Source organism: Elephas maximus, chromosome 16, assembly GCF_024166365.1.
Source record: "Elephas maximus indicus isolate mEleMax1 chromosome 16, mEleMax1 primary haplotype, whole genome shotgun sequence".
NCBI lineage: Eukaryota > Metazoa > Chordata > Mammalia > Proboscidea > Elephantidae > Elephas > Elephas maximus.
The window spans coordinates 47,619,718-47,647,563 of NC_064834.1; the positions used below are offsets into that span (position 1 = coordinate 47,619,718).

Consider the following 27,846-nt stretch of genomic DNA (forward strand, 5'->3'; position numbering starts at 1 on the left):
CTTGCATGCTGCAGATAAAAAATTACTAGGTGGCAAAAAAGAGGATTCCTGGGTTATAGAGGTTAAAAATGATTTCTGTGACACATCTGTAAGGAATATTAAAAGAACCCTTGTCTAAAAAATTTTGGCATTTCCTTGAGACTCCCATTTTTAATAATCTTTACTCCTAACTTATGGTCAAGAATTAAACCATTTAAGTCTAATTTAAGTTGTATTTACTTGCAATCTTGGAATTAAGAGTAAAGCTCCAATTCATAGCAATCAGAAATAAACCTTGGTTGTAAACTTAATCTACAGAATGACAAACCTTACTTTTAGCTTTGGGTGATAATTTATAGTACTTTTGAATGTTTATCCAAATAGCCTAATCTGAAAGAAGTCTGAGTGTTTTGCTGAAATCAAGTACTTTTCTTTACTGTTCCAAACAAAATGACTCACCTGACTGAATACCAATCAGGACATATGTTATCTGGAAGTAAGTGTTCTTGAAAGGATCTTCATCTTTGTAAGGACGTTTCATGCTCAAAGTGCAGGTCTTCCAATGGTATCTGCTCTTGTGGATCACAAGACAGGTGATCACAGTAAGATACATGCCTTGGTCCAGTTTCATTGCTGAAATCAAAATTTCTTAATTGCATTTGCTTCAGAAACTTTTGAAAAGATGGTCTCTGTCCATAATTTTCTCTGAGAAATCATTATTGGAATGGTCATGAAAAGGTCCTAGTGTGTGCTCTAACACTTCATCAGTATATTCTAAATCTGCCAAGTTCATTCCATCATGAGAATAGTGTTTGTGGAGAGGTTTTTGCCTTTGAAAACCACCTCTGTTGAGGTAATTAAATCCTTGTATAGGTAACTGGCCCAGAAGATCACCATGAAGTGAGTACTCACAGTGGTTATGGAAAGGTTGTCGTTTTTGTCCCTGACCTCTGTTAACAAAACCAAAATCTTTCCTTGGAAATGTTTTTTGAAAGTTACTATAGGCCTGACAACTATGAACGGAATGTGTCTTTTGCCCACAAGCTTTGCTAACAAAATCAAAATCATCTCCACGGTCTGATTCATGAAAGCTACTATGAAGCTGGTGATCGTGAAATGGTCCTGGTCTTGTTCCATGTATTTTGTTACTGAAATCCATCTCTTCTTGGGAGATACCATAATATCAGTGTTTAGCAAAAACTGAACATCTTGGTCCAGATCCCTTGTTACCCAAATCCCAATCACTCAGGTATCTTTCTTTTGGCATGCTGTCACTACAGTGGTGTTCATAAAAATCCTCATGCTTCTGGGTGGGTCTGTTGTTGACATAATCATAATCCTTTATCTGTACATCGTTTAGAGGGTACTGATTATTAAGAAGCCTTGACTTTTTCCCAGATCTGTGAGGAAAAAATACATTGTAAATCCTTTTTATTTTAACAATAAAGAATAGATGCCATGCACTTAGCAAAATACCCAATTCAACAGGACATAAGGTTACTTTGTTGTGATGTTCCCAAAATTGGGTTGTGCCTCATTTGTGCTTTTCTCATCTATATTTGCTTAGGAGCCCAAAACCCTCTCCTGTAACTATCAGCTCGTAAATTTCCAAACAAAAGTGTGTTGATATTAAACAGAATACATTTTTTTTTGGTAAAAACTGGTGATCAACACATTTCACAGTTTATCTGGTGGATTAAAGGAGTAAATCTTACAAATATGGCTGATGGCATGCTGGATTACGTGATGACTTTATGTCAGAAGAAACAAAATATATATTGATCTATTGCTCATTTACTCTTAATACGAATGGAGCTTAAAAAACATTTACAATCTAAATAACACATCTGGGATGTTTCCAGTTTTGAGCTATTATAAATAAAGCTGTTCTGAACATTCACGTACAGGTTTGCTCCTCTGTGGGGACGTAAGTTTTCATTTATCTGGGATAAATGCCAAAGAGTGCAATAGCTGGGTCATATGGTAAGTCTATTTGTAGTTTTATAACAAAAAACATACCCACTTGAAATAGAGATAAAAAGAGGGCTACAAAGCATTTAGAATGAAAAAAAATACTACTGTTAAAAATCTAGGATGAGCTACTATAATTGACCATAAAGTTAGCATTGTGCTTCCCAGTAACAAGACCAAAAATGAAGTTTCATCCAAAACAAAAATAAAAGCCTCTAAACAAAAACAGACACCAACATCATCTGAAAAGAAACATACGGTTTCTGATGCCAACTTCTAAGATGGATTTTTCCCAAGGATTTATTCATAAGGACAGGAACATGATTCTTATTTTCAATTTGGAAGATAAACAAATGTTGCTTTAGAATGGAAGAGCAGAGATTATGTGAGGGAAAGAGACTGTCAAGACAGATATGAAGTGCCATGGTCAGCTGAAGAGCTCTGTATACCCTCTTAGACATTTTATGCCTATCTTATGATGCTACTGCCTAATACAGTGCCTTGTACTGCTCAAGTATTCCTTCTCCTAGGAAAAAGGAAATATCAGAACTGTTCAGGTGGAAAAATGCATCATGTTTTTTGGTGCAAATTAAGGCTTGATGAAAAGCAAAGTGAAAGAATAGCTCACTAATGTCCAATTTAATTTGTATTAGTTCACAGTAGAAAATCTCAATTTAATGGAAATTAACAGCTACATAATATTTAGTTTAAAAACAAACAAACCAAATACAAACACCAACTATTCCTCCTCATTTAAAAGAGTACCATGTATTCTGAAATTTACTTATATAGGAAAATGCAAACTTTTTTAGTAAAAGTAGAGAAACAAGATTTTTTTCCATTGATTTGGGGTTTTATATCAGTTTATTAAAATGTGTATCTATGTAAGTCATAGAGGAGATTTGAGTACCATTTGTTAGCCTTAATTCAGTTTAAGATACATTGGCAGAATAAATACAAATTATTACTTAGACTTATAGCATTTTGGATTTTGAAGGGTTCAGAGAGATTACCTAGTTCAATACTTCCCAAATAGTTTGGAGAACATTAGTGTCCCACATCATTACAATGCATGTTCTGTGGAAAAAAAAAAAAAGAGTTCTGTGCTCAAATAAGTTGGGGAAATGCTGAGTTAAATAAAATTTAATAAACGTCTTTACAGCAGGATTTCTAAGGGCTGTTAATATGTTAATGTTCATGGTGATAAGAGATTCTTTTTTTCTACATTTCCCAAATTTATTTGACTTAAAAAGAACCACAAAATCTTTTTTCCACTATAAAACTAATAATATCTCATGAAACACTAGTTTCATATGTCCTTAGAATACAGCTTAAGAAAAAGGAACTGGTTTGTTCCAACTGCTTTAGGTTATGAATTAAATAACTGTGGTCTGAAAGGGTTTTATTACTTGCTCTAGATCATGTACATTTAGTAAGTGGCAGAGCTAAGATATGAACCCAAATTTTCTGATTCCCAGTCCCATAGGTTTTTTCCCCCTACTATACCAGTATCAGGAAACCCTGGTGGTATAGTGGGGCTGCTAACCAAGAAGTCAGCAGTTTGAATCTCCAGGCCCTCCTTGGAAACTCTATGAGGCACTTCTACTCTGGCCTATAGGGTTACTATGAGTGGGAACTGACTTGGCGGCAGTGGGTTTGGTTTGGTTTTTGGTATACCAGTATCAAAGAATATGTTTCATAATTTTCATAAAAAATTCATCTAAAACCGCATTACTAATATTTACCCATGTAGGTCTTCATCTGGGGGCCAATCTCTGGATTTTTCCATAGAATTGGATGGGAGAACTGCATCTTCATCAGAATCCCAGACATCCATTCCAAGATTGCTAGAAGGAAAATATCAATACACAGAAACTTGAAATTCAATTTAGAAATTTAAGATGAACACAAAATAAGGGACAAAGGCAAAGCTGTGAACCATTTGTATCTTAGAAAAATCACATGGGTAGTATTATTTAAATAAAATTTGAGTCTCTGAAGTACCTAAGCACAATATTTTAAATCTATATGGGACCTTACTATCATCAAATCCAAATTTCTTATTTTACAGATAAGAAAAGTAAAGCCTAGAAAGAATAGGTCACTTGTGACTAGACAGTGGGAGAACTGGAGCCATTTCTGATTCCCAACATCAGTGTTACCTCCATTAAACAAACACTTAAATCCCACACTGTTTTCAATTCTATTCAATCTGACAAATATTTACCAAGAAGAAAAATACTATTTCATCTAAAAAAGCCAATTGAAGATGGTTTATATTGGATACATTCAGATATAATTTCTGAAACTGGCTGTGATAGAGCAATAATGGTCTACCAAGGATGTCCATGTCCTAATCCCCGGAATCTGTGAATATGTTACCTTATATGGAAAAAGGGACTTTGCAGATGTGATTAAGTTAAGGACCTTAAGATGGGGAGTTTATCCTGGATTATCCAGATGGGCCAAATAAACCACATGAGTCTTTAAAACTGAAGACTCTTTCCCAGCTGTAGTCAGAGGAAGACATGACTACGGAAGAAAGGCACAGAGAGACGCAATGTTGCTGGCTTTAAAGACGGAGAAAGGGGTCCAGTAGCCAAAGAATGTGTGTAGCTTTTAGAAGCTGAAAAAGGCAAAGAAAACAGATTCTCCCCAGAGACTCCAAAAAGCAATACAATTCTGCCAACACTTGATTTTAGCCCACTGAGACCCACACTGGAGTTCTAACCTTCAGAACTATAATAAACCTGTATTGTTTTAAGCCACTAAATTTGCACTAATTTGTTACAGTAACAACAGAGAACCAATATGTTGGCACTGATCACAGACTTAATTTCCAACTTCCTCTCTAGTTCAAGCTCAGCTAAAATGTAGGGATGTAAAACAGAACTCTGATTTACCAGCGCAGTGCATCCAGAGGGTTCTCAAACTTGGCTACACAAAATAACCACTTCTGATCTCGATTTGATTGCTCTGGGGTGAGGTCACACATCAGAGTTTTTTTTTTTTTTTTTTTTTAATCCCCTTGTGAATTCTAATGTATGATCAGGTTTGAAAATCTCCATTCAAGGGTAAAAGAAAATAAGCATATAAATTACCTATTGGGGGAATAATCTTATAGAAAAAGGTACTCTAATATGCAGCTGGGATTTCTCAGACAACAGATTAACACTCTTTCCTCACCCACAAGCTGGCATAGCTAGAAGTGATATTAACAGCAATTAGCACAGGGCTGCCAAGCTGAAAAAAGCTGTGCTTCACTGAAGTATTAAAGGGCTGTCCCTTAGATTTTAGCCAAGGGGCTACGTATACAACTGCTGTCACCTGTGTCCTGATGCTTTCAATGACTTTAGACAGCTGGTTAGGCTGACTTCCTCCTCTTTCCAAAACTAACTTGGGTGAATAGGACTAAGTCAAAGACCTGGAAATTGGCCCAGATTTTTTCCCCCTTAACCATCCATATCTTTTAATAAGTCTTTTAAAACTCAACTGGGAGGCAAAGCCAACATGGTATTATAGACATGCACCACACTGTCCCTCTATAGCAAAGACCCAAAAAACTAAGTTAAACAGATCTCCTGGAACCCTAAACATCAAATGAAGGAATAAATTACCAAGCCACCACGAACAGTGGACATGGAGTATGAAAAGACAACTTCACGGAGCTCCCAGCACTAGACAGAGCACCTGGTAACCAGGGATATACAGTTTCCCATCCCTCACCCTTCTTCCCTCTGCGTGGACTCCACAAATTTCTGGTGGGCTGTGGTCCCTCAGCTGGGGAGACGCTAGCTCTCTGCTGCTTGGATTCACCTCACGCCCCACTGGTCGGCCCCTTCAGTGCCATTTTTTTGTTGTTGTTTTTTGACATTTTTTTGTTTCTTCTCTCTCATCACCTTCCCTTCCTTTCTCCCAAACACCTGGTGCTGTGTGCCATTTCTGTTCCTCTTGACAGGCTGTACCATGCTGCCTGGCTAGGGAACCACTTCCCCAGTCAATGCTGCCACACTGTTGGGCTCCCTTGGGGCATTTATTTTTTCTCGGTTTCTTGTCTCTCTTGACCTTCCCTCCTTTCCTTTCTCCTGACCACCTAGCCATGTGTGCCATCTCCACCCCTTCTTGATGGGCTGTGCTGTGCTGCTCGGTTGAGGTGCTGTTTCCCTGGTCCATGCTGCTACACTGGTGGGTTCCCTTGGGGCATTTTTTAAATTTTCTTTTTTTTCTAGGTTTCTTGACTCTCTCTACCTTCATTACTTTCCTTTCTCCCTACCACCTGGCCACGTGTACCATCTCCACCACTTTTTGACAGGCTATGCCACACCACTTGGCTGGGGAGCCACCAGCACATGTCTTCCCCAGTCTGTGCTGCCACGCCAGTGGGTTCCCTCAGGGCATTTTTTTCCTCTGTTTCTTGTCTCTCTTTACTTTCCTTTCTCCTGCCCACCTAGCCACACATATCGTCTCCACTCCTTCTTGACAGGCTGTGCCACACCACCTGGCTGGAAAGCCACTGGCACACAGCTTCCCCTAGTCTGTGCTACTCCAACAGCAGTCTCCCTCAGCACTTTTTGTTTGTTTGGTTTTTGTTTCTCTCTTCTTTCCCATACCCACTTAGCTCCACACATCACATTCTCCCCCTACCCTCCTACCTATCTGCACCGTGCACTGAGCACTGCACCCCCAAGTGGCACAGGTGTGGACCACCAGACCCCACCCTGCACTGCCCTTGGCCTTGCCCTGTTGGCCCCGGTATGTGATGCAAACAACCCATCCCTGCTCCTCCCCCTCCACTGGACTCGCCATGCTGCACCATTGCTAAGTGATTGACCTTCCCCACCTGGACAAGGTGGTGAGAAGTATCGTGCCCATAGATGAGCAAACACCAAAGAACACTCATCCCACTTGTCCAGACATAACTAAATAAAACAAAAAAGCAGGATGAAACAAACAAATCTACAATCAATAAATGAAGAAAATAATTCCTGAATGTCCCAAGGACAGCAGACAATATCAAAACATATAAAACAAATAGGACAGGATGGCTCCAGAAAGTATGAAAATAAAATAACAGATAACCTTCCAGTGGAAGAAAAGATATTGGAACTACCTGATCAGGAACTCAAAACTCTAATATTCAGGGTTCTTCAAGAGATGAAAGAAAACGCAGACAAAAATAAGGAAAAAATAGACAAAATTATGAAAAAGACAGACAAAACAATGGAATAATTCAGGAAAATAATACAGAAACAAAATGTCAAAATAAACAACTAGAAATCATACAAAAACAGCAATCAGAAATCCAAAATATAAAGCAAGAAGATTTCAGAAATGGATGGTGTTACAGAAGGTTTTAGAAGCAAATTTGAAACAATGGAAAATAGGATCAATGAAATTGAAGACAAATCCTTGGATACCACTTGTATGTGGAAAAACCAGAGAAAACAACAACAACAACAACAAAAAATGAAGAAACCCTGAGAATGGTGTGAGATACAATCGAAAGCAAAAATCTGTGAGAGACTGGAGTTCCAGAACAGGAGAAGAAAATGGAAAACACAGAGATGATCACTGAAGAATTGCTGACAGAAAACTTCCCTACTATCATGAAAGATGAAAAACTGACCATCCAAGAAGCTCAACAAACCCATATAAGATCTCAAAAGAAAATCGCCAAGACATATCATAATCACACTAAAACCAAAGAACCCTGGGAGCAGCTCAAGAAAAACAGAGAGTCACATACAGAGGGTAAGCAATAAGACTAAGTTCTGATTACTCAGCAGAAACCATGTAGGCAAGAAGGCAATGAGATGATATATAAAAAACCTTAAAAGAAAAAAACTGTTAACCGAGAATAATATATCCTGCAAAACTCTCACTCAAATAGGATGTCAAAATTAGGACATTTTCAGATAAAAAGAAGTTAAGGAAATACGTAAAAACCAAACCAAACTTACAAGAATTATTAAAGGGAGTCCTTCAGTTAGAGAACCAACAACATCAGACAACAGCATGAATCTAGGACACAAGACTGTATTAGCCAGGTAGCAACCTAGGTAATGAGCTCTTAAGGATAAGACAAAACTAAAAGACTTACAACAGGAAACCAGAGAGGTCAATCTGTAAATGACAACAACGTCAGAGCAATAAAAGAGGGAATAAATGGTGTAGGTATAGAACTTTCAAATGGAGAGGAAATCAAGGCGATATCAAGTAATGTAAGACCGGTTCAAACTTAGGAAGATGGGGTAAATTTCAAGGTTACCACAAAGAAAGTTAACAAACCAACTCATCAAAATAAAGAAAAAATAAAGTCTCAGTAAACACGAAATCTGTAAAAATGAAAGAAACAAACAAAAAATCCACAGACAAAAGGAATTCAGCACAAGAGAGTAAGAGGAACAAAGAAAACATCACCGCCATGAAAACAAAAAGGCACTACAAAATGACAGTAATAAAACCACACCTATCAATAATCACACTGAACACAAATGGCTTAAATGCACCCATAAAAAGAGAGTGACAGAATGGATTGAAAAAACAGGACTCACCAATATGCCGTCAACAAAAGACACACCTCAGAAACAAAGACATAAATGTATTAAAAATCAAAGAATGGAAAAAATATATCAAGCAAACAGCTACCAAAAAAGAGCTGGAGTGGCAATACCAATCTCATAAAATAGACTTTAAAACAAAATTCACCATAAAAGAACAAGAAGGGCATTATATAATGATTAAAAGGAAGATATAACCATTTTTTTTTTTTTATAACCATAGTAAGTATGTACACACCCAATGACAGGGCTCCAAAATACATAAAACAAACTCTAACAGCAGTGAAAAGAGAAATTGACAGTTCCACAATAGTAGGAGACTTCATCACACCACTCTCAGTAAAGGACAGAACATTTAGAGAGAAACTCAACAAAGATGCAGAAGATCCAAAGGTCACAAGTAACCAACTTGACCTCATAGACATATATAGAACACTATAGCCAACAACAGCAAAGTACACATTCTTCTCCAATGCACATAGAACATTTTTCAGAACAGACCACATCTTTGGCCACAAAACAACCCTCAAAAAAATTCCAAACACTGAGATAATACAAAGTATCTTCTCTGATCATAATGCCATAAAAGTAGAAATTAATAACAAGAAGACAAAGGAAAAAAAATCAAATACATGGAAATGGAATAACACCTTGCTTAAAAACCACTGGGTAATAGAAAAATCAAAGATGGACTAAAAAAATTCCTAGAATCAAATGAGAAGGAAAACACATCATACCAAAACTTCAGGACACAGCAAAGGCAGTGATAAAAGGTCAATTTATAGTAATAGATGCCCCATCAAAAAAGAAGAAAGGAACAAAATCAAAACATTAGCTACACAACTTGGAGAAATAGAAAGAGAACAGTGAAAGAAGCCCACAGCCACAAGAAGAAAGGAAATAATAAAGACTTTTGGGTTAGAGAATAGAAAAACAATACAAAGAATTAACAAAACCAAAAGTTGGTTGTTTGAAAAGATCAACACAATCAACAAACCATTGGCCAAACTGACAAAAGAAAAAGAGGAGAGGACACAAATAACCCAAACAGGAAATGAAATGGGGGACATTACATTAGACCCAACTGAAATAAAAAGGATCATAACAGAGTACTATGAAAAACTATACTGTGACAAATTTGAAACCCTAGAGGAAATGGACAAATTTCTAGGAACACACTACCTACACAAACTGAAGTTGAAAATCTGAACAGACCCATAACAAGAGAAGAGATTGAAAAGGTAGTAAAATAGCTCTCGACAAAAAAAAAAGTCCTGGCCCAGATGGTTTTACTGGAGAATTCTACCCAACATTCAGAGAAGGGCTCACCACAGTACTATTCAAACTATTTCAGGACATAGAAAAGGAAGGGATACTTCCGAATTCATTCTATGAAGCCAGCATAACCCTGATACCAAACCCAGAGAAAAACACCACAAAAAAAGAATATCATAGGCCAATATCTCTCATGAATATAGATGCAAAAATTCTCAACAAAATTCTAGACACTGGAATTCAAAATCATATCAAAAAAAAAGAAATACACCACGACCAAGTGGGATTCATCCAGGTATACAAGGATGGTTCAACATTAAAACAATCAACATAATCCACTACATAAATAAAAGAATCACATGATCATCTCAATTGATGCAGAAAAGGCATTCGACAAAGCCCAACACCCATTCCTAATAAAAACTCTCAATAAAATAAGCATAGAAGGGAAATTCCTTAACATAATAAAGGGTATCTATACAAAACCAACATCATTCTTAATGGAGAGAGGCTGAAAACATTCCCTTTGAGAACAGGAACACAACAAGGATGCCCTTTATCACCACTCCTATTTAACATTGTGCTAGAAGTCCTAGCTAGAGCAATAAAGCAAGAAAAAGAAATAAAGGTCATCCAAATTGGTAAGGAAGAAGTAAAACTATCCCTCTTTGTGGATGATATGATAATGTACATAGAAAACCCAAAATACTCCACGAGAAAACTACTGGAACTGATAGAAAGATTCAGCAGAGTAGCCCGATACAAGATAAACATACAAAAATCAGTTGGCTTCCTATACAACAACAGAAAGAACTTTGAAAAGAAAATCAGGAAAACAATACCTTTTATAATAGCCCCTAAAAAAATGAAATACTTAGGAATAAATCTAATCAGGGAAGTAAAAAATCTATACAAAGAAAACTATAAAACACTACTGCAAGAAAACAAAAGAGACCTACGTAAATGGAAAAAAAATACCATGATCATGGATAGGTAGACTCAGCATTGTGGAAATGTCAGTTCTACTCAAAGCAATCTACAAATACAATGCAATCCTGATCCACATACCAACAGCATTCTTCTGTGTGTATGCGTGCGTTTTAAGTGAAATTTACAATTCCGGTTTCTCATACAAAAACTTATGCACACATTGTTATGTGACCCTAGTTGTTCTCCCTGCATGTGACAGCACACTCCTTCTCTCTACCCTGTATTTCCCGCGTCCATTCAACCAGCTCCTGTCCCCCTCTACCATCTCATCGTGCCTCCAGATAGGAACTGTCCATAAAGTCACATGTGTCTACTTGAGCTAAGGAGCACACTCCTTACCAGTATCATTTTATGTCTTATAGTCCAGTCTAATCTTTGTCTGAAGAGTTGGCTTCAAGAATGGTTTTAGTTTTGGGCTAACAGAGTCCAGGGGCCATGACCTCTGGGGTCCCTCCAGTCTCAGTCAGACCATTAAGTCTGGTCTTTTTACTAGAATTTAAGTTCTGCATCCCATTTTTCTCCTGCTCCATCAGGGGTTCTCTCTTGTGTTCCCTGTCAGGGCAGTCATTGGTGGTAGCCAGGCACCATCTAGTTCTTCTGGTCTCAGGCTGATGGAGTCTCTGGTTTACTTAGCCCTTTCTTTCTCTTGGGCTCATATTTTCCTGGTGTCTTTGGTGTTCTTCATTCTCCTTTGCTCCAGGTGGGTTGAGACCAGTTGATGTGTCTTAGATGGCCACTTGCTAGACTTTAAAACCCCAGACGCCACTCGCCAAAGTGGGATGCAGAACGTTTTCTTAATATATTTTGTTATGCCAGTTGAGCTAGATGTCCCCTGAAACCATGGTCCCCAGACTCCTGCCCCTGCTACTCTGACCCTCAAAGTGTTTGGTTGTATTCAGGAAACTTCTTAGCTTTTGGATTAGTGCAGTTGTGCTGACTTCCCCTGTATTGTGTGCTGTCCTTCTGCTCACCTAAAATAATTCTTGTCTACTATCTAATTAGTGAATACCCCTCTTTCCCCCTTCCTCCCCACCCTCTTAACCATCAAAGAATATTTTCTTCTGTGTTTAGGCCTTTTCTTGAGTTCTTTTAATAGTAGTCTCATACAATCTTTGTCCTTTTGTGTCCAACTAATTTCACTCACCATAATGCCTTCCAGATTCATCCATGTTATGAGATGTTTCACAGATTCATCATTGTTCTTCATTGTTGCGTAGTATTCCACTGTGTGAATACACCATAACTTGTTTGTCCATTCACCCGCAGATGGGCACCTTGGTTGTTTCTATCTTTTTGCTACTGTAAACAGTGCTGCAATAAACATGGGTGGGCATATATCTATTCGTGTGAAGGCTCTTATTTCTCTAGGACATATTCTAAGGGGTGGGACTGCTGGATCATATGGTAGTTCTATTTTAACAGCATTCTTTAAAGAGATGGAAAAACTAATTATTAACTTTATACAGAAAGGGAAGAGGCTCTGGATGAGTAAAGCACTATTGAAGAAGAATAAAGTAGGAGGACTCACTCTGCCTGACCTCAGAAACTACTATACAGCTACGGTAGTCAAAACAGCCTGGTACTGGTACAACGACAGACACATTGACCAGTGGAATAGAACTGAGAACCCAGATGTAAATCTATCCAGCTAAAGTCACCTGATCTTCGACAAAGACTCAAAGTTTATCAAACGGGAAAAGACAGTCTTTTTAACAAATGGTGCTAGCAAAACTGGATGTCCATCTACAAAAAAATTAAACAGAACCCATACCTCACACCATACATAAAAATTAATTTAAAATTATCAAAGACCTAAATCCAAAATGTATAAAGATCATAGAAGAAAAATAGGGTCAATGTTAGAGGCCCTAATACATGACATTAACAGGGTACAAATCATAACTAACAATACACAAGCACCAGAAGATAAGCTAGATAACTGGGATCTTCTAAAAATTAAACACTTATGCTCATCAGAAGACTTCACCAAAAGAGAACCTACAGACTGGGAAAACAAATTTTGCTATGACAGATCTGAAAAAAAAAAAAAAAAAAATGACAGATCTGACAAAGGTTTAATGTCTAAAATCTACAGGAAAATCCAACACCTCTACAACAAAAAGATAAATAATCCAATTAAAAAATGGGTACAATGGATACGAACAGACACTTCACCAAATAAGACATTCAGGTGGCTAAAAGACACATGAGGAAATGCTCGCAATCACTAGTCATTAGAGAAATGCATATCAAAATCACAATGAGATACCATCTCACCCAATATTACCAGCACGAATCAAAAAAAAAAAAAACAAATAACAAATGTTGCAGAGGCTGCGGGGAGGTTGGAACTCTTATATAATGCTGGTGGGAATGCAAAATGGTACAACCATTTTGGAAAACGATATGACACTTCCTTAAAAAGCTAGAAATAGAAATACCATATGATCCAGCAATTCTACTCCTAGGAATATATCCTAGAGAAATAACAGCCATCACACGAGCAGACATATGCACACCCATGTTCACTGCAACATTATTCACAATAGCAAAAAGATGGAAACAACCTAAATGCCCATCAACAGATGAATGGATAAACTTTGGTGCATGTACAGAATGGAATACTACACAACGATGAATCTTAGAAACATCTCACAACATGGATGAATCTGGAGAGCATTATGCTGAGTGAAATAAGTCAATCACAAAAGGACAACTATTGTACGAGACCACTACTAGAGAAATTCATGAAAAGGTTCACACACAAAAAGAAACAATTTTTGATGGTTATGGGGGGAGGGGAGCAGTAGGGAGGGAAAAATACTAACTAGACAACAGATAAGTGGTATCTTTGGGGAAGGGTAAGACAGTACACAATACAGAGGAAGCCAGCAAAACTTGTACAAGGCAAGGTCACGGAAGCTCCATAGACACATCCAAACTCCCTGAGGACCGAATTACCAGGTTGAGAGCTGGGGACCATGGTCTCAGGGAACATTTAGTTCAATTGGCATAACATAGTGTATAAAGAAAATGTTCTACATCCTACTTTCGTGAGTAGCATCTGGGGTCTTAAAAGTTTATGAGTGGCCATCTAAAATACTCCACTGGTCTCACCCCAACTGCAGCAAGGGAGGATGAAGAAAACTAAAGACATAAGGGAAAGATTAGTCCATAGGACTAATGGATCACAAGTACCACAACCTCCACCAGACTGAGTCCGGCACAACTAGATAGTACCCAGCTACCACCACTGACTGCTCCGACAGGGATCACAAAAGAGGGTCCCAGATAGAGCAGCAGAAAATGTAGAACAAAATTCTAACTCACAAATAAATAAAAGGCCAGACTTACTGGTCTGACAGAGACTGGAGAAATCCTGAGAGTATGGCCCTTGGACTCTCTTTTAACTCAGTTCTGAAGTAACACCTGAGGTTCATCCTTCAGCCAAAGATTAGACAGGGCCATAAAACAAAATGAGACTAAAAGGGCACACCAGCCCAGGGGCAGGGGTGACAAGGCAGGAAGGGACAGGAAAGCTGGTAATGGGAAACCCAAGGTCAAGAAGGGGAGCGTGTTGACATGTTGTGGGGTTGGCAACCAATATCACAAAACAATATGTGTATCAATTGTTTAATGATAAACTTATTTGTTCTATAAACCTTCAACTAAAAAAAAGTACAATTAAAAAAAAAATTAACTCTCTTTTCTCCCCATTTCTTCTGCCACTGCCTTCAATTAAAGCCTGATTACCTTTTCCTTTAATTTCTGTAATTGCTTCCTAACTGGTCTCTGTGCTTCTAACCTGGTTCCATTCAAATCCATCTTCCTCTTTGGTGCCAGAGTGATGTAATATACATATCTGATTATAAGAGTTCTCCTATGTAAAATGTTCCAGTGACTTTGTTTCACCTCTAGACTAAGATCCAAATCTTAATAAAGCAAATCGGGCCCTTCATGCTCTGACCCTTGCTTGCCTGCCTGCCTGCCCACCTGCCCCTACATGGGCCTATATTCTAATTATTCTAACTACCTGTGAATCTCCCATGCACCATACTATAATGCCTCTGTCATCTAGCTTAAATTGTTTCCTTTGCCTCTTCAACTCCTTTTAGTTTCAGCTCAGACACCAGACTTCCCTTACTTAACTCCCCCATCTACCTTCTCTGAGTACCCATACTTTCAGTATCTGAAATTACCTTATTTATTACATGCCTTTCTCTAGCACCACCCATCCATTCAGCAAATGTTTGTAGAATGCCCAAAATGTGCTAGACACTGTTTAAACACTACAGATTCAGTAATGAACAAACCAGTAAAAGTCTCTGCTCTCAAAAGAGAGATAGATCCTCAACAAGTAAAATAAAAGATATCACTTCTGATAGTAACGAGTACTTTGAAGAAAATCAGACAAGATAATGTGATAGACAGTGACTGATAGACATTAAATAAGATAGCCGGGGAGGTGGCCCCTGGTGACAGCTGAGCTGAGACCTGGATGATGAGTCGGCTATGCAAGACAGAGAATTCTAGGCAGAGGAAGTCCACATAAAGCTTTACAAAGGAAGGGACCTGGCCTGTCTTGTTCATTGCTAATAACAAAATTCCTTTCCTCTTAATAGATTTGTTTTACTTTTATCTGTTCTCATAATTAGAAGCACAAGTAGACTCACTTAAACAATTGGTAAGAAATGCCTGGCAAAGTAAATGCTTATTTGAGTACTGGGACTACTATGCTCAATTTTACATACAAATCCTTTTATCACATTACCACACTTAGGAACTGTGGCACTAAGAACACCTAAATTGAAAATGGTGTCATCCTCTCTTAAAATTAATATTGTATAAATATTCAGTTTTATAAAACAAAGAAACTTCTTGCCCTTGGTCCTACTTTTAATCTCTGGAGCTACATCTATACTTGGAGAATCAAATACAAATACTTAGTGCTTACATCCCATTTAAGAATTTCCCCATTCCCTTTTTCCATATTGGGAATTTATTTCTATAAAATCAATACCCAGAGTCAATGAAGACTTTGTTCATTTTATTTTGGACCCAAACGGGGACCCAAGAAAATCATCTGTTTCTAATTGCTGTCTTTGTGGTGGTCAAAACCAAAGTCCTGGGAGGACTTAACTGTCCCACTGCCATATTACAGAAGAGATGAAATCCAGTCATCACCCAACTTGCCTTTCCAGTGATTTAAAATGTAATATATAAAATTGAACTCAATACTTGACATATAGCAGAACCACCTATGTGTGCAGTGCAAGTACTATATCCTTTGACTTACATGTGAAACTTTAAAACATCAACCTTTAAAGTACATTATCTTTTAAATCCTTTGTATTATACTGCATCAAATAGAATTCCTTGTTCTTTTTCATACGAACTGCTAAGACAGGTCTCCATATCTTGTCAAAGAAATTAAAAAAAAATGAACAATTATAAGATTACAATTGTATCTCTATAAATTTCATCTTGGTTTTAGCTCAGCATTTTGAAACCTAAGCTTGTTATCACAGTGATTTCCTAATGTGGCTTATTTGCAACAGAATCACCTTGAGTACTTAAAAAACATAAAATTCCTGGGTTGTCTTCAGATTCACCAGGTGTAGGGTGGAGCCAAGGGAGTGTATATTTAAGAAGCCCTCAAGTAATTCCCAAGACACACCAAGATTTGAGAATCACTGTTTTCTCATATTAGTTAATTTTCCTAGACTGTCATTTTTGGTATGCATGCATTTTATGTTGACAGCAAAAGTCACTAATAAAAAGTCTTATCAGCGAAAAAGAAAAAAGTTCTCAAATCAATAACCTAATTTTACACCTGCAAGAACAAACTAAACCTAAAGCTAGCAGAAGAAAGGAAATATAAAAGATTAGAATAGAGACAAGTGGAATAGAGAATAGAAAAGCAACAGAAAGAATCAACAAAATAAAAAATTAGCTCTTTGAAAATATCAATAAAATTGACAAACTTTTAGCTGGATTGACTAAGAAAAAAGAGAGAAGGCACAAATAACTAAAATCAGAAATGAAAGTGACCCTACAAAAATAAAAAGGATTACAGTACTATAAAAAATTATACACCAAGAGGTGGGTCAAGATGGCGAAGTTAGTGGACGTTCTGATTTACTCCCCCAGCAACTCACTCACTGAACAACGAATAAAAACAAGCACAGACTGACATCTCAGAACTCCGGACCGCAGCTGAGGTACTGGAGAGTAGGCATGAGTCTAGAAGCAGGGGAGAGGAGGAACAGAGTTGGCTCAGATGCCAGGAGATCCTACCCGCTAACATCAGGAGCTTTTGCTCATTGCAGCCATTTTGGGATGGGGTCAGGATAACACCCCACACACGGAACATAGAAAAGGAGCTAATATGAGGAAGCTCTACCCTTATTTTTTATTAAGGTGGTGCAAATTGGCTGTGGGAGTTTGCAGGCCATACAACTGGGAGGGGGCAAAGGGAGACCATAATGCTGCGTGAGAGTGCTGTTCAATCTTGCTGAGGCCTGTGATGGACAGGTACTAACACTGGGAGAAACTCCAAGGGCAGCAGGATGAGGGGAATACTTCAGACTGACAAGGACTGTGGGAGTGTTTTTGCAGGGGTCCCAGTGAGGGAAACACATAGACAGCCTCACACCATTGCCACAGGAAAGTCGAGCCCTACCGTTTACAATAGCATCTCTGACAACTAAATCCTCCCCTCCTGCACATGTGTATTGAATTCCAGAGACCAAGCATAAAGAACTCCTAGATCAGCACTGAAAAAAACCTAAGGGTAAGAGTGCCATCTAGTCGTTCTCAGGAAAAAATACCAAGACTACTGCCACTGGGTCATTCTGACTCACAGCAAACCTGTGAGGCTGAGGGGACCTGCCTCATAGGGCTGTGAGTCTTTGCAGAGGTGGTCTGCCACATCTTTCTCCCATGGAGTGGCTAGTGGGTGCAAGCCCCACCCTTTTGGTTGGCAGCCAGGTGTTTGGACAGGCAGCACCAGGGTGCCCAATCAGAAAATTCCCTCACAACAAACAGAAGACAAAATTTGAAGCAAAAAAAAAAAAAAAAAGATAACAAAAGGCCCAAGTTCAGCAAAAATTATTAAAACACATGAAATCACAAGAGAAGCAGAAACAATCAAAAGCACAACAAGAAGAGGAGGCAATCTCTCCCATGGAAGCCAGAATAATGCAAAGACTTGATAATTTTCAGACTATGGTGCTAAATATGTTTAAAGAAAGCAACAAGCACACAGAAAACAAGCTAACAGAGTTCAGGAAACAAATGGAGAAACAAAATGAGAGACCTAAAAAATTGAAAACATAAAAACAAACAACAACAACAAAAGAGAACTATTGGAACTGAAGAATAATTAACATGTGAATTAGAAAAAGCAAGAGAAACACTCAACAATAGAGTTGAACAGACAGATGATAGAATATGTGAACTAGAAGACAAAATAACTGAACTTATCAAGTCTCAAGAGAAAAGAATAAAGAAAAACAAACAAACCCAAAAGGAAATGTGGGGTTCAATTAAGAAATCTAACAGAAATGTTGGAATCCTAGAGCACCATGAAAACAATAAAGCCACAGAAATGACTTTCCAAGAGAAAGTTGGAGCGAATTTCTCGGACCTGAAAAGAGAACCACTCCTGCAAATACAAGATGCTACACGAACCTTAATCAGAAGAGACACAAAAAAATCAACTCTGTGACATATCCTAATAAAATTCTTGGAAACTAAAGACAAGGAAAGAATTAGGAAAGCAGCCAGAGAAAAATGCAATATAACAAGGGTCTTCCATAAAAATCAGTGCAGGTTTCCCCCCAGAAACTCTACAGATCAGAAGACAATGCTGAACCTAAACAGTTCCCAACCAAGAATTCTTTACCTAGGAAAGCTGTCATTCAAAAACAAGGGGGAAATGAAAACATTCTGAAACAAACAGAAGCTCTGGGAATTTGCCACACCAAATCAGCTTTGCAAGTATTACTCAAAGGAGTACTCCAAATAGAAAGGCAAGAGCATCAAGATATAAATACAAAGGTAATTTATTGAATATAGGTTGTATATTGAGATTAATGGAGATACACCAACAAAAATGGGGGTGGGATGAGCGTATCAGGAATATATTATGTTAAGGTTGTATGTTAACTGTTGTTCATATGTAAAATGTTGTAAGTTGTGTAATGTAACATATGTGGGAACCACTAAGAAATCACCAAGAAGCATTCAGAAGACAAAAAGATAACAAAAAGGCTCATCACAAGAAATCATGCAAATACAAACAAAAACAAAAAAAGCATAATAAAAAAAACAAGATATGAAACACTCAAAAAACAAATAGCAAAATGAGTGAGGTACACACTTTGTTTTCAGTAATAACCTTAAATGTAAATGGTCTAAATGCCCCATGCAAAAGGCAGAGGGTGGCAGAATGCAGAAGGATCCATTCTTTTGCTGTCTACAAGAAACACAACTTAGACATAAGGGCACAAACAGACTGAAAATAAAAGGATGGAGAAAAAATTTCCATTCAACAAGTAAACAAAAAAAGTGTAGGGGTGGCCATATTGATATAAGATAAAATAGACTTTAAACCAAAATTTATTATAAGAGATAAAGAAGGATATTACGTAATAATAAAAGGGTCAATGCAGCAAGAAGACATAACAACTATAAATACATATGCACCTGACAACAATACACCAAAATATATGAAACAAACACTGACCAATATGAAAGCAGAAATAGACAATGCCACAATAAGTGTAGGGGACTTCAACACACCATGTTCCATTATAGACAGAACACCTAAAAAGATGATCACTAAGGACACTGAGAACTTAAACCACAAGCCAACTGGGCCTAATGGACATATACAGAACACTCTACCCAGCATAAGAACACTACAATCCTTCTTTAGCACATAGGGATTATTTTCCAGAATAGACCATATACTAGGATACAAAACAAGTCTCAACAATTTGAAAAAGATTAAAATCGTAACAAAGCATCTTCTCTGACCATAATAGTATGAAGCTAGAAATCAACAACAGGATAAATAAGGAAAAAAGAATAAATGCTTGGAAACTAAACAACAATAATAATTTTTTAAAAAAAGTTGCTGTCAAGTCGATTCTGACTCATAGCAACCCTATAGCACAGAGTAGAACTGCCCCATACAGTTTCCAAGGAGCACCTGGTGGATTCAAACTGTGGACCTTTTGGTTAGCATCCAATCTCTTAAACACTGCGCCACCAGGGAACCAACTACATAACACACTACTAATAAAAAATTGGGTTATAGAAGAAATCAGAAGTGAAGCCAAAAAATTCCTAGAATCAAACAAAAATGAAAACACAGCCTATCAAAACCTTTGGGACATAGTAACAACAGTACTCTGAGGGAAATTTACAGCAATGAATGCCTACATTAAAAAAAGAAGATACAAATCATTAACTTAAACCGACAACTTGAACAAATAGAAAAGGAAGAGCAAAAGAAGCCAAAGGCTACCAGGAAAATAAATAAATAAAGATCAGGGCAGAATTTAAAGAATTAAAATCAGAAGTTCGTTCTTTGAAAGGGTCAATAAAAGACACACCACTGGCTAGACTGACAAAAGAAAAAAGCCAGAAGAGGCAAATAACCAAATTAAGAAATGAAATTGATGACATTACTATGGATCCAACAGAGATAAAGATCAAAACTGAATACTATGAAAAACTGTACTCCAACAAATTTGAAAACCTGATGAAATGAACAAATTTCTAGAAACACACTACCTACCCAAACTAACACAAACAGAGGTAAAAAATTTAGAGTCCCATTACAAAAGAAGAGAAAGATATCATCAAAAAATTGCCAAAAACAAAAAACAAAAAAACCAGGACCACAGAGCTATACTGGAGAGTTCTACCAAACATTCACAAAAGAGTTGACACCAATCCTACTCCATCTCTTCAAAAACACAGAAGAGGAAGGAACACTACTGAACTCCTTCTATGAAGCCAGCATAACCCTGATACCCAAACCAGGAAAATATACAACAAAAAAAGAAAATTACAGACCAATACCCTCTATGAACACAACTGCAAAATTTTTCAACAAATTTCCAGCCAACGGACTTCAGCAACATATCAAAAAGATTATACATCATGATCAACTGGGATTCATACCAGGATTACAAGGGTGGTTCAAAATTAGAAAATCAATGTATAAAGGAAAAGGACCATATGATCATTATCAACTGATGCAGAAAAGGCATTCAATAAAATCTAATAGGCTTTCCTGATAAAAAACTCTCAGCAAAATAGGAATAGAAGAGAAACTTCTCAACATAATTAAGGGCATACATGCAAAACCACAGCAAACTCATACTCAACGGAGAAAGGCTGAGACCATTTCCTTCGAGAATGGGAATGAGACAAGGATGCCCATTGTGGCCACTCTTATTCAACACTGTACTTGAAGTCCTAGATAGAGCAATAAGACAAGAAAGAGAAATAAAATGTATCTGAATTGGAAAGGAAGAAGTAAAACTATCTCTGTGAAAAAGAAGAAAAGGCCCTCAATCTGATGGACTGACGCAGAGGCTGCAGCAATGGGCTCAAACATAGCAACGGTTGTAAGGATAGCACAGGACCCAGCACTGTTTCGTTCTGTTGTACAAAGGGTCACTGAGTCAGAACTGACTCGATGGCACCTAACAATGGCATGAATATATTGAACATATAAATTATTTATGGCCACAACTTCGAGTGTCCTTATGACATACAAATCAGCTTTTTCTTTTGTTTCTACTTCTAACAATGAGGGCTGTAATAAAGGTTTTTATTTAAGAAAGCTACAAAGAAGAAGAGATAAATTTTACAAAAGTTGTAAGGTTCCTGGATAAGATGCGATTCACAACAAAATTTTTAAAAAATTACCTTCTCATGGGTTGAGTTTTGAGATCCTTTAAGTATACACAGCCATCTATTTGATGACCACGGGCCTCGCCAAAAGCTAAAAGTAATCAATGAAAAATTAATAATATAAATCAAATAAAATTAACAAGATAAATTATGTGACAAGATCCATGACTTGATTTCTCTAACCAATTAACAGGTTATGTAATAAAATGATCTTATGGCAGCGGAGATGAGACCCTAAAAATTTACAGAGAAATATTTAATATAAAAATTATTATTTTAATTTTTAAATTTTTTCTCTACTTAAATTTTTTTAATAAAATTTTTTCTATATTTAAAATATATTTCTATATTAAAAAAAGTATGAGTAATTGCTATATAAAGTCTAGTTAAGATGTGCTAAGTGGAAAAAGTGCTGATAAAAAAGCAAAATATCTTAGAATCAAAAAGAAAAAAGCAATATTGTCCATTCTGCTCCATATTAATTTACATAGCACTAGATAGTGTCATAATATTGGACTCTGATATTAGTTGAACTTTATAAAAAATACTATAAAAAATACCTTGAATTGCTGTATCTGGATCCCAGCCTTCAACATCAATGAGGTACCTGAAGAAAAATGTCATTTTAATTTTACAGGATAGGTAAGAGGTAATTTTTTAATTTTCTTCTCAAGAAGGCAGACTTGAAAATACAGCACGCATGTCATTCTTACCTACATATAAGGTACCCTGTTCTGTTAATTCCATTAGTACAATGAACTCTGATGAGTTTATCTATAAAATGTAAAAAAAAAATAAAAAGTATGAAAAAAAATATGTCAATGAGAATAGTACAATAAAAGAACACATTTTATACACAATTTATAGCATAATAATTTAACAAACCTACCACTGGTAGAACTGTTAGTCATAAATTTTAAATCTGCTATGTTAAAGGAGGAGCCCTGGTGGTGCAGTAGTTAAAAGCTTAGCTGCTAGCCAAAAGATCCACGGTTCAAATCCACCAGCTGCTTCTTAGAAATGCTACGGGGCAGTTCTACTCTGTCCTATAGGGTCGTTATTAGTCAGAATTCACAAGACGGCAAGGGGTTTGGTTTTTCTTTTGTTTTGGTTATGTTAAAGGGACACTATTAAAGAATCAGGAAAGACCCAGACTTTCCTTATTGATCTTGCAGTAGTAAAGGTGAATTTTTAAAGTGAGTCAAATTAAAGACAAAGTTGATATTACGTTCATGAACAACATGCCTCAAACATTATTCACATTTTATTATAACTGCATTTACATTCCATAAAATGTATTAATAATACTGGTTGCTAAGAATCTCAATGACACCGCTCCTCCTTTGAGACACATTATCTAATCTCACAATTAAAGAATTAAAAACATGAGCAATCTACTAACCTTTGTGATAGGCCAGAAGTGATCTGTTTTCAAGAGTTTCCCTATCCGTGAAGGTAAAATTTGAATACTTCCTAACAGAAGACTGGTTTGGAAAGAAAAACTTTTCTGAGAAAAGTTTTCAATAAGACTGATGCTCGAGACCTTTTTTCTTCACTTGTAGATAATGTACATTCACCTGTTCTGCCCTCCCAATCCCCTGAGCTCCTTCTCAAAATAATTTACTTGTTACCTCTCTATGAGAAATCACTTATGAAAATTTATAAAACACTTGCTTAGTGTCTGCTAGGAAGCTGTTTCCAACTGATAGCCAAAATAAAAAAAAACCCACTGCCGTCAAGTCAATTCCAACTCATAGTGACCCTACAGGACAGAGTAGAGCTGCCCCATATGGTTTCCAAGGAGCACCTGGTGGATAAGAACTGCTAATTTTCAGTTAGCAGCCGTAGCTCTTAACCACTACACCACCAGGGTTTCAACTCATACTAAGTTAAAATCCACATTTTCAGGTTCTTTAATTACTTTCAAATACTATAAATGTTTATGTGAATACGTTTAGAATGGCTTTATAATAAGATATGTTAAACGCTTGTACTGATTTCCTGTTTTGTAGTTTGAATAGAATGGAATTTATTTTTGTAAACAGAACTAATGTGTGGTCTTTTTATATGTAGAAGATTACTACCAGACTGAGAAACCTTTTTTTTCCAAAAAAAAAAAAAAATTTTTTTTTTTATTCACATACTTTCCTACCAAATATCTATGGTTTTATATATAGAAAAATGAGGGGAATATTTTTTTAAATAATTTTTATTGTGCTTTAAGTGAAAGTTTACAAATCAAGTCAGTCTGTCACATATAAACTTATACACACCTTACGCCATACTCCCACTTACTCTCCCCCTAATGAGTCAGCCCGCTCCCTCCTTCCAGTCTCTCCTTTCGTGACAATTTTGCCAGTTTCTAACCCTCTCTACCCTCCTATCTCCCCTCCAGACAGGAGATGCCAACACAGTCTCAAGTGTCCACCTGATACAAGTAGCTCACTCTTCGTCAGCATCTCTCTCCCACCCATTGTCCAGTCCCTTCCATGTCTGATGAGTTGTCTTCGGGAATGGTTCCTGTCCTGGGCCAACAAAAGGTTTGGGGACCATGACCGCTGGGATTCCTCTAGTCTCAGTCAGACCATTAAGTCTGGTCTTTTTATGAGAATTTGGGTTCTGCATCCCACTGTTCTCCTGCTCCCTCAGGGGTTCTCTGTTGTGCTCCCTGTCAGGGCAGTCATGGGTTGTGGCCGGGCACCATCTAGTTCTTCTGGTCTCAGGATGATATAAGTCTCTGGTTCATGTGGCCCTTTCTGTCTCTTGGGCTCATTGTTATCGTGTGACCTTAGTGTTCTTCATTCTCCTTTGATCCAGGTGGGTTGAGACCAATTGATGCATCTTAGATGGCCACTTGTTAGCATTTAAGACCCCAGATGCTGCATTTCGAAGTGGGATGCAGAATGTTTTCATAATAGAATTATTTTGCCAATTGACTTAGAAGTCAAGGGGAATATTTTTATCTGAACGATAATATCTGAGATAATTCCATTTGAATCAAGTTGGTACCTCAAGTTCAGAGCTTAGTAGGGGAAGACAGACAAGAGAACAAAGCATTATTATAAGTCTATATAATAAATGCACACAGAGGTGCGATGAGAGTACATAAAAGAGATCCCTTAATTTTAAACTGGAAGAGAAAAGATTTCAGAGGGAAGGTTTCTAAGAAATAACATTCAGATAATCTTGAAAAATGAGATGGAGTTCACCAGGTAAACAAGATGGGAAAAACATTTCAACAAGATAATGTTGTTGTTTGGTGCCATTGAGTTGGTTCTGACTCATACCAACCCTGTGTATAACAGAACGAAATACTGCACGATCCTGCACCATCCTCACAATCGTTGCTATGCAGATAATTTCAGTGTAAATTCAAAGACTATATCTAGCACATGCCTGGGAAACAGACAGGATACGAGGCTTTTAGAAAGGTTGTCAAGAGCCAGGTCACAAATAATCTTACATGTCACTCTAAGGAATTTGGCAATTATAGGATAGGATGCCATTGAAGGATTTTAAGCAAAGGAATAACTTGATCAGTTTTGTACTTCAGAAAGACAGTAGTATTGTGGTAGTATGGAGATGTGTGGGGAAGAGGGAGCCACCATAATCTATTTAGGAGGCCGGAGAGGATGAAAGCATCAGCTAAGGCAGTGGCTGCAGGAATGAAGAGGACAGGACAGACTGGATAAATAGTAAAAGAGAAAAGACTCAGTGACTATTTAGTAGGTAAAAGACAAAAGACTGAACTGATTATACATGGATGGTGATGGTGAATGAAACTGACGATGCTATTCAAGATTCTGGAAGAGGACAGTGATACCACTACGTGAAACATGAAATTGAAGACAAGCAGATTTGGGGAAGTAGAAGGCAAGAATGGGACTGGGAGAAGGCAAGAAAAGGAAGATTAAGAGTTCAGCTTTTGACAGGTTCAGTTTATCAATGCCAAACGAACCCCTCGATGGAAACACTAGGCAATGTCTAGGAACACTAACATGCAGCTCAGGAGAAAGGTTCTGGGCTAAAAGATACAAATTTGGGAGGCTAAAGGTGATTAGTTGAAGCCACAGGAAAAGATGAGACAAGTGTACAGAGTGAAAAGAGGACAGAATCTTAAGAAACAGCAACCATCAAAGCAAAATTGAACAGAAAAAAACAGTGAAGAAAAGTGAAAAACATTTAAACAGGTAGAAGAAAAATGAGGAAAATAATATAGAAGCCAAGAGAGGAAAATTTTAAGCAAAGAATGAACGAGAGCAGTCAAGTTTGCAGAGAAGTCAAGCAAGATAGGGATGGAAAACTATCCTTAGAATTTGGCAATCAGAAGGTGATAGAAGTAAGATTATAAGTGATGAATAAGAATCCTAATGGTGAATGCTGCTGTTGTTAGATGCCGTCGAGTTGGTTCTAAGTCACAGTGACCCTATGCACCATTCTCATAATCTTTGCTATGTTTGAGCTCCTGGTTGCAGCCACTGTGTCAATTAATCCATCTCTCTGAGAGAGTCTTCCTCTTTTTCACTGACCCTCTACTTTACCACCCCCACGTGTCTGTCAGTTTGTCGTACTGTGGGGGCTTGTGTGTTGCTGTGATGCTGGAAGCTATGTCACCGGTATTCAGATACCAGCAGGGTCACCCATGAAGGACAGGTTTCAGCTGAGTCTCCAGACTAAGACAGACTAGGAAGAAGGACCCGGCAGTCTACTTCTGAAAAGCATTAGCCAGTGGAAACCTTATGAATAGCAGTGGAACACTGTCTGATATAGTGCTGGAAGACGAGCCCCCCAGGTTGGAAGGCACTCAAAAGACAGCTGGGGAAGAGCTGCCTCCTCAAAGTAGAGTTGACCTTAATGACAAGGATGGAGTAGAGCTTTCGAGACCTTCATTTGCTGATGTGGCACAACTCAAAATGAGAAGAAACAGCTGCAAACATCCATTAATAATCGGAGCCTGGAATGTACGAAGCATGAATCTAGGAAAATTGGAAATCGTGCAAAATGAAATGGAATGCATAAAAATCGATATCCTAGGCATTAGTGAGCTGAAAGGGACTGGTATTGGCCATTTTGAATCGGACAATCATATAGTCTACTATGCTGGGAATGACAACTCGAAGAGGAATGATGTTGCATTCATGGTCAAAAAGAATGTTTCAAGATCTATCCTGAAGTACGACGCTGTCAGTAATAGGATAACATCCATATGCCTACAAAGACCAGTTAATACGACTATTATTCAAATTTATGAACCAACCACTAGGGCCAAAGATGAAGAAATAGAAGATTTGTATCAGCTGCTGCAGTCTGAAATTGATCGAACATGCAATCAAGATGCATTGATAATTACTGGCGATTGGAATGCAAAAGTTGGAAACAAAGTAAAAGGATCAAGTAGTTGGAAAATATGGCCTTGGTGATAGAAACAATGCCGGAGATCGAATGATAGAATTTTGCAAGACCAAAGACTACTTCATTGCAAAAACCTTCGTTCACCAACATAAACAGCGACTATACACATGGACCTCGCCAGATGGAACATACAGAAATCAAATTGACTACATCTGTGCAAAGAGACGATGGAAAAGCTCAATATCATCAGTCAGAAAAAGGCCAGGGGCCGACTGTGGAACAGACCATCCACCGCTCATATGCAAGTTCAAGCTGAAACTGAAGAATATCAGAGCAAGTCCCCGAGAGCCAAAATAGGACCTTAAGTATATCCCACCTGAATTTAGAGACCATCTCAAGAATAGATTTGACGCTTTGAACACTAGTGACCAAAGACCAGGCGAGCTGTGGAATGACATCAAGGACATTATCCATGAAGAAAGCAGGAGGTCACTGGAAAGAAAGAAAAGACCAAGGTGGATATCAGAGGAGACTCTGAAACTTGCTCTTGAGCGTCGAGCAGCTAAAGCAAAAGGAAGAATTGATGAAGTAAAGGAACTGAACAGAAGATTTCAAAGGGCCTCTCGAGAAGACAAAATAAAGTATGATAATGACATGTGCAAAGAGCTGGAGATGGAAAACCAAAAGGAAAGAACACGCTCGGCGGTTCTCAAGCTGAAAGAACTGAAGAAAAAAATCAAGCCTTGAGTTGCAACAGCGAAGGACTCCATGGGGGAAAATATTA

General features: G+C 37.6%; 1 protein-coding gene across 3 annotated transcripts in view; it reads right to left on the minus strand.

Annotated features, from left to right (window-relative positions):
- Positions 1-275: 275 nt before the first annotated feature.
- The window catches only part of LOC126059733 (RNA/RNP complex-1-interacting phosphatase-like), a 68,901-nt gene continuing 41,330 nt past the window's right edge, over positions 276-27,846 (minus strand). Inside the window, exons 3-7 of one of the 3 annotated variants that reach the window (XR_007513480.1) lie at positions 22,424-22,484; positions 22,271-22,317; positions 21,726-21,801; positions 3,696-3,797; positions 276-1,379 (exon numbers count right to left, since the gene is read on the minus strand). Coding sequence is in view for 1 of the 3 variants with exons in the window: in XM_049855663.1 (XP_049711620.1) it covers positions 21,772-21,801; positions 22,271-22,317; positions 22,424-22,484 (138 nt within the window). In the remaining 2 variants the exon portion in view is untranslated. Of the gene's footprint in view, positions 1,380-2,963; positions 3,028-3,185; positions 3,798-21,725; positions 21,802-22,270; positions 22,318-22,423; positions 22,485-27,846 lie in introns of those variants that run through there. The other 2 variants (XR_007513481.1, XM_049855663.1) reach the window with 2 other exon arrangements.